This window comes from Colobus angolensis, unplaced genomic scaffold (assembly GCF_000951035.1).
Source record: "Colobus angolensis palliatus isolate OR3802 unplaced genomic scaffold, Cang.pa_1.0 Scaffold72, whole genome shotgun sequence".
Classification (NCBI taxonomy): Eukaryota; Metazoa; Chordata; class Mammalia; order Primates; family Cercopithecidae; genus Colobus; species Colobus angolensis.
In genome coordinates, this window is record NW_012120932.1 from 3,643,297 (window position 1) to 3,660,551 (window position 17,255).

General features: G+C 39.1%; 1 protein-coding gene across 2 annotated transcripts in view; it reads left to right on the top strand.

Annotated features, from left to right (window-relative positions):
• The window catches only part of LOC105501504, a 28,243-nt gene extending 20,176 nt beyond the window's left edge, over window positions 1-8,067 (top strand). The window contains exons 2-3 of one of the 2 annotated variants that reach the window (XM_011927488.1): window positions 7,207-7,257; window positions 7,584-8,067. In XM_011927488.1, the coding sequence (XP_011782878.1) occupies window positions 7,207-7,257; window positions 7,584-7,873 (341 nt within the window). In that variant the 3' untranslated portion in view covers window positions 7,874-8,067. The remainder of the gene's footprint in view (window positions 1-7,206; window positions 7,258-7,583) is intronic. The other variant, XM_011927490.1, reaches the window with a different exon arrangement.
• Window positions 8,068-17,255: the final 9,188 nt, after the last annotated feature.

Sequence of the window (17,255 nt, forward strand, 5' to 3'; positions counted from 1 at the left end):
AAACATAGCCAATCAGAGGAGCCAGGTTTAAAAAATTCTGGTACATCTATACAATACCATTAATTTATGTTTTGGTTTATTTCTTCAGTGAGGTAGACTTACATGTATTAACATGGAAAGATGTTCGTGATGAAATAGTAAATGAAAATAGCAAATTCACGAGAATGCAAATTAGAATCATAGTGGGATACCATGAATGCCTTAGACAAAATATTCTTCAAAACTGAAGAAGAAATACTTTTTTTTTTTGAGATGGAGTCTCACTCTGTCACCCAGGCTGGAGTGCAGAGTGCAACGGCATGATCTTGGCTCACTGCAACCTCCACCTCCCAGGTTCAAGTGATTCTTCTGCCTCAGCCTACAGAGTAGCTGGGATTACAGGCGCATGCCATCACGCCCAGCTAATTTTTGTATTTTTAGTAGAGGCGGGTTTTCACCATGTTGTCCAGGCTGGTCTTGAACTCTTGAGGTCAAGTGATCCACCTGCCTTGGCCTCCCAAAGTGCTGGGATTACAGGTATGAGCTACCGCGCCTGGCAGAGACTTTTGTAGAAAACAAAAATCGAGGCATTTGTTGCTGGTAGACTTGCATGCAAGAAATGTTGAAATAAGTTAAAAGAAGTTCTTCAGAGAAAAGTAAGTAATTTAGATCTACATAAAGGAAGAATATTAAAAATGAATACGTGAGGCCGGGCGCGGTGGCTCAAGCCTGTAATCCCAGCACTTTGGGAGGCCGAGACGGGCGGATCACAAGGTCAGGAGATCGAGACCATCCTGGCTAACACAGTGAAACCCCGTCTCTACTAAAAAAATACAAAAAACTAGCCGGGCGAGGTGGCGGGCGCCTGTAGTCCCAGCTACTCAGGAGGCTGAGACAGGAGAATGACGTAAACCCGGGAGGCGGAGCTTGCAGTGAGCTGAGATCCGGCCACTGCACTCCAGCCTGGGCGACAGAGCGAGACTCCGTCTCAAAAAAAAAAAAAAAAAAAAAATGAATACGTGAATGTAAAGAAAAAACTTTGCATTTTCTTAGTTTTAATTGATATAGCAGCTAATAAATAATTTGTTCAAAATAACAATAGCAATAGTTATTAGATGATTATAATTTATTGGTAAGTGAAACAAATGATAGCAAAGATATAAACTATAGGAGGGAAGAGTTAGAAATATTTTGTTATTGTAAAATACTTACACTACTCATAAAGTGATATAGTATTACTTGAAAGTAGACTTGTACAAATGGTAAATGTATGTTGCAAAATCTAGGGCAACCAATAGAAAGGTTTTTTGAACGTAAAAAGGAAGAATTTACATGCTTAAATGGGAGAGAAAATGGAATCATATAAAATACTCCATTAAAACCACAAAAGGTGGGAAAAGAGTGGAAGGCAAAAATAGGAAGAAAAAACAGGACAACAAATAGAGAGTAATAGCAGACGTGATAAATACCAATCCAACTGCATCTGTAATCACCTTTAATATCAATGGTCTACATACACCAGTTGAAGACTGAGTTCATCTGAGTTGATCCCCCACAACAAAGACCCAACTATACATTGTCTACAAGAAACTCATTTTAAATGCAAAGACATACAGATTTGAAGTAGGAAATGGAAAAAGATATACAAGGCTAACAATAGTTAAAATAAAGCTGAAGCAGCTATATTAGTTTTCAGACAGAGTGGACTTAAGAGATAAAAGATAATTCTGGATTAATATAGTCACTACAAGGTAACAAAAAGTGAATTATCTGAGAAAATATAACAATTCTTAATGTGTGTGCACCTAACAAGAGTGTCAAAATACATGAGGCAAAAACCTGATAGAACTGCAAGGATAAATAAAAAAATTCACAACATAGTTGTAAACCTCAACACCCTCTATCAGAAATGGAGAGATCCAACAGATAGAAAATTAATAAAATATAGTTGAAGTACACAGCGTCATCAAACAACTGGAAGTAATTTACATCTATAGCTTACTTAGTCTAATGCCGGCAGAATACATGTTCTTTTCACTCTCACATGGAGCATTCACCAAGATAGGCCACATTCTGGGCCATAAAGCCCACCTTAATGCATTTCAAAGTATAAAAACCATGCCATATCTGCTCTCCAAAAACATTGGAACCTAACTATTATACAAAACAGTAGTAGAATGATAACTGGACAATCTCGAAACACTTGGATATTCAGAAATACAAGTCTAAATAACATAAGGGTCAAGAAGAAATCTCAAGAGAAATTAAAAGAATTCTTTGAACTACATGAAAACAGAAATGCAAGTAATGCCTCCAAGAGTTTCTCACTTCCCCTACGGGAATGTGTGTATTCCCTACAGACATCAGTCAAAGCTGGACAGGGAGCCTCCAGGAAGGGTCTCTGACATGGCTACAGTTTTGTGTGGGGCACAGTTGCATACAGCACTCCCTAAAACATTTCTCATTCCCAATTAGGTAGCTGAGACATTCCCTAACTACTCATGGAGGCCAGGGAGGGCATCCCTTCCACCTGGTGGACTGAGTGGGGATTGGTCATAGGAGGCACCCTGCAAAATTGTATCTAAACCCCTCTCTGGAGGCCAGGACAAATCTGAATGGACCATGGAACTGGAGAGAGCCTGGATGGGAGCCAGTGGTCAGGAAGGCCTTGGGGGCTGCTTAGACGGGGCCAGGTATGAAGGCCTGAGAAGGGTACCTTGTTGCATGGGGCTGGTTGGCCCAATGAGTCTCCAAAAACTTTCTTAACACTCCTGGTTAGGGGAGAGTACTGCACCTAGCTATAAAGTGAAGGCCCAGGGATAGTTGGTGCCCTACTTTCCACTCCAGTCCAAAGCAGTGCTGGTCATCAGAGCACCAGAAAATATGTCTAAGTACCCCCTGCTTGTGGGCACCAGGTAAGGATGGCCAGTAAGGCCTGGGAAGGGCTTGTGAATCTGGCCACAGTTCTTCCTGGCCTTGTCTCTGGCATGCAAATTCATTGACTGTTTACAAGTCCCTCTCTGGAGGAGCAGCAAAGGCCTGAGTGGCTGAGGAGGCCTATTATTTTTATTTCTATTATTTTATGTGAAATTATTACTTATGTTATTTATGTTATTATAAAAAGATGTAAAGTGTGACATTGAAAACATAAAACATGGGAGAAAAGGAAGTTAGAGTGAAAAGTTTGTATGTGCAAATCAAAATTAACTGTTATCAGCTTAAATTAACCTGTTGTAAGTATAACATGCTTTCTCAGGATAGTCACAAAGCAAAAGCCTATAATGGATACACAAAAGAAAAAAGGAAAAGAATCAAAACATACTACTACAGGAGGCACAAAGCCCCAAAAGAAGAAAGCAAGAGAAGAAGAAGGGACCAAAGACTCTATGAAGCAACTAGAAAACACTTTAAAAATGGCAAGAGTAAGTCCATACGTGTCAATAATAACCTAGAATGCAAATGGATTAAATTCTCCAGTTAAAAGATATATAGTGGCTAAATAAGGTATATTTTTAAAGACCCAGCTATATGCTGCCTACAAAAGACTCACCTCACCCATAAGGACACATGAAGATATTCCATGCAAATGGAAAGCAAAAGAAAGCAGCAGTTCTTGTAGTTTTATCAGATAAAATAGACTTTACATTAGACATACCAGTTATGTAGTTATGTTGTTCTGAGCAAATATCTTTACTATTTTTTTCTCTGCAATAGGAATAGAGATTTCTTTTGCTCTTCTATCTCAACTGAAAAGAATGTGTTTTCTGGATCACTGTCATTGGCTCCTTCCATAGTATTCAATAAATACATGCATTTCATAGTGTTAGGCTTGTATAAATGCATTACTAACTTCTCTTCACTATAAATGAACTTGAGCAACTCTCATATCTACAATTTCTAGTACCAGGAAAGTGACATTTTCCTTTAAAGTGGGGAATAGGCCTTTTGAGGTCATGGTGCAGTCATATATTTCCTTTTATGACAATTATTAGCATCATGTGAGGGCAGAGAGAAATGTAAAAAAGAAGTATCACTTCAAGTTAATAAGCTACAATCTGCCACCACTGATGGCATGTCCACTTACAGCTCACCAGCCAGCTCTTCGTCAATAAGTATTGCTTTGCAGTGGTTTGTAACTGAATTGTATGATGTAAGTGTGGAGACAGCCAATCATAGTGTTACAGGATCTTTGGGGTGTCGATTTTCTTGCCCAGAAACCTCTGTGGCCAGTGGCATCTTTGCCTGAGCTCTTGTCCTGCATCCGGGAAGAATGAGGTACGCAGACAAGTGAAGGGCGAAGATTAAGAGGAGTTTTATTTAGTTTTAGAACACCTCAGAGAAGACCCACAGTGGGTAGTTCCTCTGGTCCGGTGGAGTGTTCAGCTTTCAGCAGAGAGGAGGCCCTGGAGAGTGTAGCTCCTCTCCACAGGCTGGTCATTTGGAGGTCTTTGCAGGTCTCTGAAGCTCTCAGTAGAGAGGATAGTTCCTCTCTGCAGCTTGTCATCCCATTGTCTGTACTCTGCCCTCTCTGGCACAGCCCAGGGCTTTTATGGACCTCAGAGGGAAGGAAGTAACTGCCAACTGGTCCATGGGCAGCCATGGGCAGCCGAGATCCCCAGTCCTGTCCACAGGATTGAGAGTCTGGCTCCCAGCCTTCAGGCCCTCCCTGGCTTGAAGGTGGGGCTTTGCTGGGGACCCACCTGCTTCTGCCCAGGACTCTTCCCCTCCCCCTGCCATTCAAGGCCTCAGGGCTTGACTCCAACTCCATTGGGAGGGCAGATCCTGTCTGTTCCCGGCCCCCTCCAAGAGCACAGGGAGGCTTGGATCCACAGCTGCAGTTTGGGCTGGGCTACAGCCTGCTCTTTAGAGCAGGAGGCATGGGTCTGCAGCACCACCAGGGAACTCATAACCCAACTCAGAAGGGGTGGGGTTCTCACCAGATCCATGGAGTATGCAGGCCCAGCCATGCCTCCCGGCTGCAGCCTGCGTGATGGCAGCAGCTGCTGCCATCAATGAGAGAATAAAAAAGACAAAATTTACCAATATCAATAATGACAGAGGTGATCTCACTACATACATTACATATATTAAAAGGCATAATAAGAGATTACAATGAAAAGCTGTATGCCAGCATGTTTGACAGCTTAGAAGAAAACACAAATTCCTTGAAAGATATAAGCTACTAACACTGACTCAAGAAGAAATAGATGACATGAATAGTCTATTAATTAGATTGAGTTTATAGTTAAAAATCTTCCCACAAAAAAAATTCCAGGCCCAGATGGCTTCACTGAAGGCTTTTAACAAACATTTAAGGAATAAATAACAAATAAACATAAACTCATTCAGAAAATTGAAGAGGAGAGAATACTTTTGAACTCATTGACTTTTCTTTTTTTTTTTTTTTTTTTGAGACAGATTCTTGCTCTGTCGCCCAGGCTGGAGTGCAGTGGCATGATCTTGGCTCACTGCAACCTCCACCTCCCGGGTTCAAGTGATTCTCCTGCCTCAGCCTCCTGAGTAGCTGGGATTACAGGTGTCCACCACCATGCCTGGCTAATTTTTTGTATTTTTAGTAGAGACGGGGTTTCACCATGTTGGCCAGGCTGGTCTCGACCTCCTGACCTCGTGATCTGCCCGCCTTGACCTCCCAAAGTGCAGGGATTACAGGTGTGAGCCACCATGCTTGGCCTAGACAGACATATTTAAGAAAATAAAAATACAGTCCTTCATGACCACAGATGCAAAAAAATCTTAACAAAGTTTCAGAAAAATGACTTATCCCAGGAATTCAAGTTTAGTTTACCATAATAAAATTAACCAAAGCAATTTGGCATAAAGACAAACATTCTGCAAAACAACTTGGCAATTTCTTAAATGTTAAACAGATACCTACCATATGACATAGCTATTCTTGTCTAAGTATTTACCCAAGAGAAATGAAAGGACATTTTCATATGACCATCTGTGCATAAATGTTCGTAGTAGCTTATTTGTAACAGATCAAAACTGGACACAATTCAAATGCCCATCTTCAAATGAATGAACACACAAGTTGAGCTATGTTCATACAATGAGACACTACTCAGCAATAAAAAGGAATGAACTATTGATACGTATCACACACTAATGAATTTCAAAATAATTGTGTTCAAAGAAAAAAGCCAAAGAAAAGTAAATACTGTGTGGTTCCATTTATATGACATTCTGGAAAACAGAAACTAATCATGACAGAGATCAGATCTGTGGTTGCCAGGGATTTAAGGGAAGCAGGGAGGTTATGGGGGAGGAGTTATCAAGGGGGAGGAGTTATCAAGGGGGAGGAGTTATCAAGAGGGAGGAGAATATTTTGCAGGGATGATGGATATATTCCTTATTTTAATCGTGATGATAGTTTCATGGTTGTATACAAATGTAAAAATTTGACAAGTCCTGCACTTTAAGTATGTGTGTTCATTATATGCCAGTAAAACCTCAATATAGCTGTTAAACAAAAATTAACTACCAAACTACTAAGGGTGTGTATCACTCTAGGAAATGAAAGACATCTCTTCAACTGCTTTATTGTGTCTTGACTTTTTTTCCCAAAGGAAGACCTATATTTTGCTTCATTTATTTCTACTCTACATTTCTTTTTACTCTGCTTTCATTTAGTTTAAAAAATAGCTCTCTGTTGGTCATTTCTAATCTGTTTTAAAGTAAATAATTGTACTGTCCAATTAGAGACTGAGATAACTCATGAATTATCACACAGGTTGTTCTCCTGTAGAATATATATGATTTTGAGTACTAATATTACACAGTGAATTTAGAATTGTGTGTATTTATATACATACCATAGTCTTATAAATAACTTCAACTTGCAATCATTAATTTGCAGTTAATTCTTACAGTAGAATGAGTTTGGGCCTCTTAAAAAAAGAACTAAAACCAACTCCCTGCCTGAGAATAGAAACACACACACACGCGCACACACACACACACACACACACACATTGAATAATTTTCTCACTTACAATTGTGGACATTCATGTATGGAGTTCTTGGGAGCTATGTTAGCATAAAACCCCACCTATAATTATCATTCATATTAGGATAATGTTTCACAAATGTGGTCAGTATTGTCTTCCTCAACATTAGGAGGTTAGGTAGGTGGAATAAGTTCTCATGTTCTATAGCACTATAGGGTAACCACAGTAAACAACAGTTTATGGCATTTTTTTTCAGAGAGCTGGGAGAGAGAATTTTGCATGTTACCAACACAAAGAAATGATAAAGGTTTGAGGTGATGGACATGCTAATTACTCTGATTTGATCATTATACATTGTATACATCTACTGAAATATTCCACTGCACCCCATAAATATGTACAATTATTATGTGTCAAGTAAAATATATGAATATATATAGAAATAAATAAATGAAGTAATTTGCCATTACTTAGCATTTTATTAAATGTATGTTTCCAAAATTGTATTTGTTCTTAAGACCTTTTGAGTGATCACAGTTTCTGCTATTCTCCACAAGGCCTCAGTTTGACAGGGTGATGAAATCTTGAATAAAACAAAGGAATGTGTTTGTATTTGCAGTGCTTCCCTTGTAGGTGAAATGGCCACCAGACCGAGGCTTTCTGGAATGCATTCATTCTCTGAAGTTGAAAGGGATGATCCTGGATCTGAAAGAAAGAGCCACAGTGACTCCAAGAGTGGAGCCAGGGCATGCTGGACACTGCACAGCTATAGCCATGTGTGTCACCACCGAGGGAGATGTGAGAGAAACGCAGAGGGATTGCTTGTGACTGTGCCTTCTCGATGTACGAGGGACTGTTCTGCTCAAATAGTAAGTGTGACCAAGGACCCGGTAAACACAGGAAACAAAGAATATTTCATTTGACATTATAAGGAATGTGACAATTATAGCCACTTAAAAGTAAACTAAATCTGTCGAGAATTCCTAGTTTTAATGGGAAGAAATGTGCTTCTCTTCTTGAAAAGCCACAGGCTATTGCTTTTATATCTAATATCAGTCCTCTCTGGATTTCTCAAAGGATTTTCTGTATATCCTACCATTTTCCTTCTGTTGCTGCAGTTTGGAAGTAGTTTGTTATCGGGATTATCAAAGCATCATTGCTATTTATGACAATGACTTTAAGAAATGCAAGAATGTTTGGAACACTGCAGAAAACATATTTCAGCCTGGAAGGCAAATACTAATTTCAGGAACTAGTGATCTATTATAAAACAGGACCACTCAGACATTTAGCTCTAAGACTTTTGCATATCTGTTGTTAGAGGCGTATAGTGGGGATCATGACTCATCTGCTTCTTAAGTACAAGGTGTTGTCTGCAGCGAAGGAAGAATTTGATTGTAGTATCAACAGAACCGGACAGAACTCTTTGAATATAATTATATATCTTGGAAACCGATTCATCAAAACTATTAGATTACATAGTGTCATTTAAGCATCATTGGGCTCTGTACTTTTCATTATCTGTACTTTTCATTATGGAGTATAATAGGCTTTATTTGGTACAGAAATTGGGTGTAAGATGGAAACAACTTGTGATTTTTGAATAAACTTTTGGGGATTAGTTACTTTGATGTTGTCAAGACAGCACCATAGTAAGTCCTCTGCCTTTCCTCTTGATTTATTTATAATTTAGAATCAGCTTGTGATTTAAAAAAATGTGACAGACACAGTGGCATGCACCAGTAGTCCCAGCTACATGGGAAACTGAGGCAGAAGGATCGTTTGAGCGCAGGAGATAGAGACCACCCTGGGCAACGCAGTGAGATCCACATCTCAAAAAAAAAAAAAAATCAATTCCCAATACCATTCCAGAACACTTTCAATATAACCAGATAAAATTGTGATCACTTCTTTACTATAACGTTAAAATGGTTCTCAGTCCATATTTGTTAAGTACAATCTTAGTGTTTCTGTGCAACCTAATATATTAGAAAAAAAATTGTATTGCATCTGAATAGGAAATAACTCTGAATTGAGGGTTACTTCTTTTAGCAGTTGTGATTAGATTGGTTAGTGACAATTATCTGTAATTTTCAGGCAATGGCTAGACAAGTGCCCAAGGCACAATAGCCACTTCTGTGTGTGTGTGTGTGTGTGTGTGTGTGTGTATGTGTGTGTTGAGGGTGATAACATTTCTGGGAATTTGTCTTACATAAAATGATACCACCTTTCACAAAACGACCTAGAGGAAGTTGGAAATCCCATTATCCTGGCTTCCTGCTGAGCAATATCTGCTTCTTTTTCTGACTCATGCTGATGCAACTGTATATTTAGCTTCACTTCTCCAGTAAATAAGCAAGAGCTTTATTATAAAAGACAACTTTTAATTGATTTTCAAGTTCAATCCTTTCTATGCACTGAGGGAAAATTATTGTAAGCTATCTGTAAAACAATAGATGAAAGAAGAGGAGGTAAAATTTAAATAAAAACTAGGATCCTAAATGGGAAAATAGCTTGAAATTAGAAATTGATACCAAAAAATAATGATATGTAATCTAAGATGAAAATATTTTGAAGACTATCAGGATATATCCCTTAAATGTTATTTAGTTCTGAAAAATATGTATTGAAAAACTGTTATATTTTACTTTATGTCTTATATTAAATGTGCTAACATTAAAGAGACACAAGTAGAAAAAAGTAAAGATGATATTATTTTATCACCTAGCTGATTTCAAGACTGGATACATTCTTTAAATAAACCTAAATTATGACTCCTTGCACGTAAGTTTTGCTAACATAAAAAGTATGTATGATTTTGGAGATTTCTGCATATTTTAGAATGAGTTCTTCAGTTGCTTGTAATTTCCAAGAAGATTACCCATTTTACCCCTTAACTGAAACCGCTGTTCCCTTACTGCTTCACTTCATGGGGATGTGACACTGACCAGAGAAATGATCACATTGAATTTCTGAGCCACACTGTTTTGTACGGTCAAAATAAGATGCTCAAAGTATGGTTTCACAAATCACATGGTTATTGCCATGCAAGGAGAATTTGTTTCCTTAGGCTCACAATGCTCAAAAAGGAGGAGACTCATGTGAACAAATCTACAGGGAATACACTCAAGAGATGAGGCACATTAAGCACAGGCAGAGGGAGTGAGTTCCAAATACTAAAATCTAGTTCCTGAAGTAGAAATGGAAGCAGGCCTCTGTGGAAAGGAAAATCGAATTAAAGTTTGAGGTGCACCTTTTTTTCAAGTGAATTCTCTGGAGAGATGGGATCTGACACCATGGAGATCCTCAAAGACACCTAAGGTCCCTTGACACCAGTGGGTGGTGTGGGTGATGCAGGAAAGGCTTCAAAGCTCAAAGACTGACAGGGTGGGGCGCTGTTGCTGCATGAGTTCAGTCTTCCAAGAGGTGACTGGCAGGGCAGCCCTGTCATAGAATATGCTCTCAATTTTTGGAGAAGTGGCTGAGATTTACTGAAGTTCTCAAAGTATTCATCGAGCTCTTATATTTTTATGTATTTTGAAATGCAGTGGTTGAGGTCAGTAACTCACATATGATGGGTCTGATAAGCTCTGACACTGCATTCTTTGTTTCCCCTCCCCTCCAGGGGAAAAAAGCTGTGTCACCCAGGCTGGAGTGCAGTGGCGTGATCTCGGCTCACTGTAACCTCTGCCTCCTGGGTTCAAGTGATTCTGCTGCCTCAGCCTCCTGAGTAGCTGGGATTACAGGTGCGAGCCACCACACACGGCTAATTTTGTATTTTTAGTAGAGACAGCGTTTACCATGTTGACCAGGCTGGTCTTGAACTAGCTGGTCTTGAACTCCTGACCTCATGATCCACCTGCCTCGGCCACCCAAAGTGCTGGGATTACAGGCAGGAGCCACTGCGCCCGGCAGATACCGCATTCTTGAGGGGTGGAGGGAGTACAATCTAAGTTCTTGTTACAGCAAAACATAGCAAACTATGTAAGTCTTTGGAATAATTCCAAAACTACATAACACACATGAACTCCAAGCTTACTGATTTATGTGTGTGGCTTCTCCGAGGAATATCTTTTGGTTATCTTTGCACAACATGGCAAATATGTTTCAAAGTGAATGAGAATGAATGAGAAAATAAAACTCGAAAAATAGTACGGCAATGATGTGGATCATCGCAGTGTTCAAGCTATAGATAAGAAAATGACATGCCCTCCAACTTTCATTCTGTTTGTTATATTTTTGAGTAATATTCAAAATATTTATTGCAAAAGTTAGCATTTCAATGGTGAAATTAAGATGCCTGTCTTTCAGTTGAGTTTGGCAATTTTACATATTTGATGTGAAACTCTGATTGGAAATGCTGCTGGGGGTCTTTAGTATTGCATATGAATAATAAAAATCAAATTTGCACTTTATGTTGAAATAAGATATACAGTATTTTATATGGCAAATATTCCTTTTCCTTTTAAGAGAAGAAGAAAAAGTATTTTATATGGCAAATATTCCTCTTCTTTTTAAGGTGGTTATTAGCCAAGTGAATCCTACTTAAAAGTAACTTTCTAATAGTTGAGAAGTCACTTATGCCATACCTACATGAAGAAGAAAGTTGAATTGACAGTCATTCATTCAGCCCAGTGGGACATCAAAACTCTTCAAACCTTTCACACTAGGAAAACAAAACCAGGCCTCCTTAACTATGCTACATGGCAAGTCAAAACATGAACGTAATATCTGAAAAAGCCTGAAAAACATCTCTGGCTAACTAGATCTCACTGCAGGCAGTTAGAGTGGTGGCAAATGTGAATGTGTCTGTGTGGGGTGGTGGCAGGCGGATCGGAATATACAGATCCAAGGAAAACTGTGACTCTTGGCAAATTACTTGTTTGGATGCTCCTCTTCATTTTTTTATTATGGTAGAAGACTTTGGATACACATTTCTAATTGTACAAAAAACAAATTCTTCAGTTATTGCATTTTTTGCAATATATTAAAATACATGAGAAAATCACATTAAAAAGAGGCATGATTATAGAAACAAAATGTTATTACAATATGATATCAACTTATAATTCACAATTATATTTGCAAATATCAAATTATAAGTAATTTATGAGAAATTAGAGCCAAAACTTTTCATACTTAATTTAATGTTTTTCTAAAGGAAAAACGTGGTGAGAGAATTGTAGAGAAGACACAGCTTATCCTTAATCCATTTGTCTTGATACTTAACGCAGTTTTCTTGGCGCAATGATTCCAGGACTCCCTGGGGATACCAAAATCCATGGATGCTTGAGTTCCTTATGTAAATTGTGTATTTGCATGTAACCCACACATACATTCTCTCTTTAAATAATCTCTAGATTACTTATTATTCCCAATGCAATGTAGACACTATATACATAGTTGTTTTACATATTGTTTTTAAATTTGTGTTATTTTTAATTTTTGAAGCTATTTTATCCATGGTTGGATGAATCTATGGATGTAGAACCTGTGGATAGGAAGGGCTGACTGTAACTGAGCTCAGAGGTTGGCACTGGAAAAGCACTTAAGTAATCAATATTCCAGGAAAGGGGACTTAAAAAATATCATTGAATCTACATGAGAAGTTTTAAATATAGTTTTTTTCCTTTTTAGGGAGTTTGCAGGTCAGGTATAGGCTAGACTGACATCAAGATTCTGACTCCTTTTACTTTGATTTTAAAAACTTGGCTGATAGCAGCTTCACCATTTTAAAATGAACATGAAAGAAGAAATTGTAGAGGTGATATAATAATTAAAATTATGACTTTCTAGCATCAATGACTTTACACAAACATTTGATAATAAATGGGAAAAAATGCCCAACCGATGTTTTATTATATATATATGTATATAAGTAAGAAGTGGAGTCAAATATAATTACAGCATTTTGTTTGGTTTTGCTTTTGTTCTTTGCTTTGCTTTTAACAATGAGAATCTATCCAAGGTATTATTAACATTTGATTACTTAGATGCCAAGTTTTGCTTTTAGTTTATAAGGAAACATAGTGGATTTTATCGCTGAATACTACTGGTTGAAACTTTGAATTGATTTTTCAGTGAAAACCAATTTTCATTGAATTGTCAAACCACAGATGCTATATATAATAGCAATTTAGAACAAGAAAAACAACCTGATTTTGATTAAAATGAGGATAAATAATGAAAAGTCACCACAAAATAAACTTCACACTGTTACTGGCTTTTGAAGAAAATCATTTAGGTATTAAATCTGTAGATAGAATATTTCTCTGCCTCATGTGATGTTTTATTCTTACTTAAAATATTTGAGGTATAAAATAATGCATTGCATTTCTTTGTAGATCCTCCTAGTTATAGATATCCTATGAAGCAAAGTAAATTGGGAAAGGAGATAGCAGGTGGAGTGGCAGCTTATGGCATTCTATAGGTTGGTTAAAAACATTTTCCTCTTAGTATACAAATCTTGGAATTGATCTCTTAACCTTTTTGGTAGCACTAAGAGGTGGTTTATTTTATGACTTTTTTCCCCCTTGGTTTCCCTTTGCTTCCTGTCCTTTTATCACAAAGTTACTCTTCATTTGAATGCTTCTCTTGGAACAAATTGCTAGGTTAACAGAATGCAAGGAGACAAGTAATCCTGTAAGGTACAGAATTCAGTGCTGTCAAATTTCTTGTATTGGGGAAAATTTTAGGTAGGTGAAATAAAAACCCTTCCCTTCATATAACAGATCAAAAGTGTCATGTCACAAGCATGAGAACCATTTGTCATACTGAAAGAAAATTCTTTTCTTAAGTTTATGAATAATTACATCGTGAGTGACAATCAAGATAAAAACTGTACTTTTATCTAAGTGCACATGTAATCATGAGTAAAGTGCTTCCTGAAAGATGAGCAAGTATATTGCTTGAAAAATAATCTTACACTTATCTGTCTCACTTAGCAATCAAGCACAAGGAAATGTGTTATTTCTCTAATAATTCAGGCGAGAAAAAATGTGATCAAAGTATGTGTAAAATTCACAGCTTTTGTCTGTGTCTTCATCAGTGGTCAACCCAGAAACTTTCATTTAATAAGACAACTAAGATTAGGTTTGGAATAAAAGAACTGTATGAGTTAATTTTAGAATTCTATATTGTTTGTCTTCTGACTTATGAACTGTATGAATTAATTTTAGAATGCTATATTATTTGTCTTCTGCCTTCATTTAATTCTTATGGAATTTGAATTTTTAGTAAAAAATGGTTCTGAGCAAGTACTGCAGTGGATACAAGATAACTGGATCCTAGCACTGGCTCTTCCATTTACAAGTTGCACCATAGACTGTGGCAAGGCATATGATATGGTTTGGCTCTTCTCTGTGTCCCCACCCAAATCTCATGTTGAATTGTAATCCCCAGTGTTGGGGGAGGGGACTGGTGGGAGGTGACTGGATCCTGGGGGCAGATTTCCCCCTTGCTGTTCTTGTGATAGTGAGTTCTCTTGAGATCTAGAGTGTGTAGCACCACCCCCTTCACTCTCTCTCCTGCTGGTCAAGTGAATATGTGCTTGCTTCCTCTTCACCTTATGCCATGATTGTAAGTTTCCTGAGGCCTCCCAAGCCATGCCTCCTGCACAGCCTATGGAACTGAAAGTCAATTAAGCCTCTTTTTAAAAATAAATTACCCAGTCTCAGGTAGTTATTTATAGCAATGAACTAATACAGAAAATTGGTGCAAGAGAAGTGGGACATTGCTATAAAGATACCTGAAAATGTGGAAGTGACTTTGGAACCGGGTAACAAGCAGAGGTTGAAACAGTTTGTAGGGATCAGAAGAAGACAGGAAGATAAGGGAAAGTTTGGAACTTCCTAGAGACTTGTTGAATGGTTGTGACCAAAATGCTGATAGTGATATGGACAGTGAAGTCCAGGCTGAAGTGATCTCAGATAGAGATGAGGAGCTTATTGAGAACTGGAGTAAAGGTCACTGTTGCTATGCTTTAGCAAAGAGACTGGTGGCATTGTGCTCCTGCTCTAGAAATATGTGGAACTTTGAACCTGAGAGAGATGAATTAGGGTATCTGTTGGAATAAATTTCTAAGCAGCAAAACATTCAAGAGGTGATCTGGCTGCTTCTAAAAGTCTATGCTTATTTGCATAAACAAAGAAATGACCTGCAACTGGGACTTACATTTAAAAGGGAAGCAGAGCATAAAAGTTTGGAAAATTTGCAGTGCGGTCATGTGGTAGAAAAGAAAACCTATTTTCTGGGGAGTAACTCAAGAAGGCTGCAGAAATTTGCATAAGTAAAGAGGAGTTGAATGTTAATAGCCAAGACAATGGGGAAAATGCCTCCAAGATATTTCAGAGAACTTCAAGGCAACCTCTCCCATCACAGGCCTGGAGGGAAAAATGATTTTGTGGGCCAGGCTCAGGGACCCACTGCTCTGTGCAGTCTAGGGACATGGCACCCTACATCATGGTCACTTCAGCTCCAGCCTTGGCTAAAAGGGGCCAAGGTACAGCTTGTGCCATTGCTTCAGAGGGTGTAAGCCCCAAGCCTTGGTGACTTCCACGTTGTGTTGGGCCTGCGTCTGTGCAGTATGCGAGAGTTGAGGTTTGGGAGCCTCTACCTAGGTTTCAGTGGATGTGTGGATGTCCAGGCAGAAGTCTGCTGCAGGAGTGGAGACCTCATGGAGATCATCTACTAGGGCAGTGCAGGGGGGAAATGTGAAGTGGGAGTCCCCACACAGAGTCCTCACTGGGGCACTGCCTAGTGAAGCTGTTAGAAGAGGGCCACTGTCCTCCATATCCCAGAATGGTAGATCTGCTGACAGTTTGCATCATGTGCTTGGAAAAGCCACAGGCACACAATTCCAACCTGTAAAAGCAGCCGTGTGGGCTTCGTGCTGCAAAGCTACAGAGGCAGAACTGCCCAAGGCCTTGAGAAGCCACCCATTGCATTAGTGTATCCTGGATGTGAGACATGAAGTCAAAGGAGATTATTTTGAAGCTTTAAAATGTAATGACTCCCTTGCTGTATTTCAGACTAGCATGGGACCTGTAGCCTCTTTGTTTTGGCCAATTTCTCTCATTTGGAATGGGAATATTTGCACAATGTCTTTACCCTTATTGTATCTTGGAAGTAACCAATTTGTTTTTGGTTTTAAAGGCTCATAGGCAGAAAGGACTTGCCTTGTTCCAGATGACATTTTGGACTTGGACTTTTGAGTTAATACTGGAAGGAATTAAGACTTTGGAGGACTGTTGGGAGGGCATGATAGTGTTTTGAAGTGTGAGAAGGACATGAGATTTGGCAGGGACTAGGGGTGGCATAATATGGTTTGGCTATGTGTTGCCACCCAAATCTCATGTTGAAGTGGGACCTGGTGGGAGGTGATTGGATCATGGGAGCAGATTCCCTCTTGCTGTTCTCATGATAATGAGTGAGTTATCATGAGACCTGATGTTTTAAAAATGTGTGGCACTTCCCCCTTCACTCGTTCTCTCCTGCTTTGGTATGGTAAGACATGCTTGCTTCCCCTTTGCCTTCTACCATGACTGTAAGTTTCCTGAGGACTCCTAGTTATGCTTCCTGTACAGTCTGTGGAACTGTGAATCAATTAAACCTCTTTTCTTCATAAATTACCCAGTTTCGCTGGGCGCAGTGGCTCACGCCTGTAATTCCCGCACTTTGGGAGGCTGAGGTGGGTGGATTATGAGATCAAGAGATTGAGACCATTCTGGCCAACATGGTGAAAACCTGTCTCTACTAAAAATACAAAAATTAGCTGGGTGTGGTGACACACGCCTGCAGTCCCAGCAGGGAGGTTGGGAGGTTGAGGCAGGAGAATTGCTTGAACCCAGAAAGCAGAGGTTGCAGTGAGCCAAGATTGCACCCCTGCACTCCAACCTGGCTACAGAATGAGACTCCATCTAAAAAAAATTAGTCTCAGACAGTTCTTTATAGAAGTGTGAGAACAGACTAATACAGCATCTGTTCTTCTGTGTCTGTTTTTTCATCTGTAAAATTGAGATTTGAATAAATGATCCCCTATATCCCTTCTACTTTTGATGCTTTATGAATCCAGGTTAAAGTGTGTGGTACAGGCCAGGCACAGTGGCTCAAGCCTGTAATCCCAGCACTTTGGGAGGCCAAGATGGGCAGATCACGAGGTCAGGAGATCAAGACCATCCTGGCTAACATGGTGAAACACCATCTCTACTAAAAAAATACAAAAAACTAGCCGGGTGTGGTGGCGGGCGCCTGTAGTCCCAGCTACTCGGGAGGCTGAGGCAGGAGAATGGCATGAACCCGGGAGGC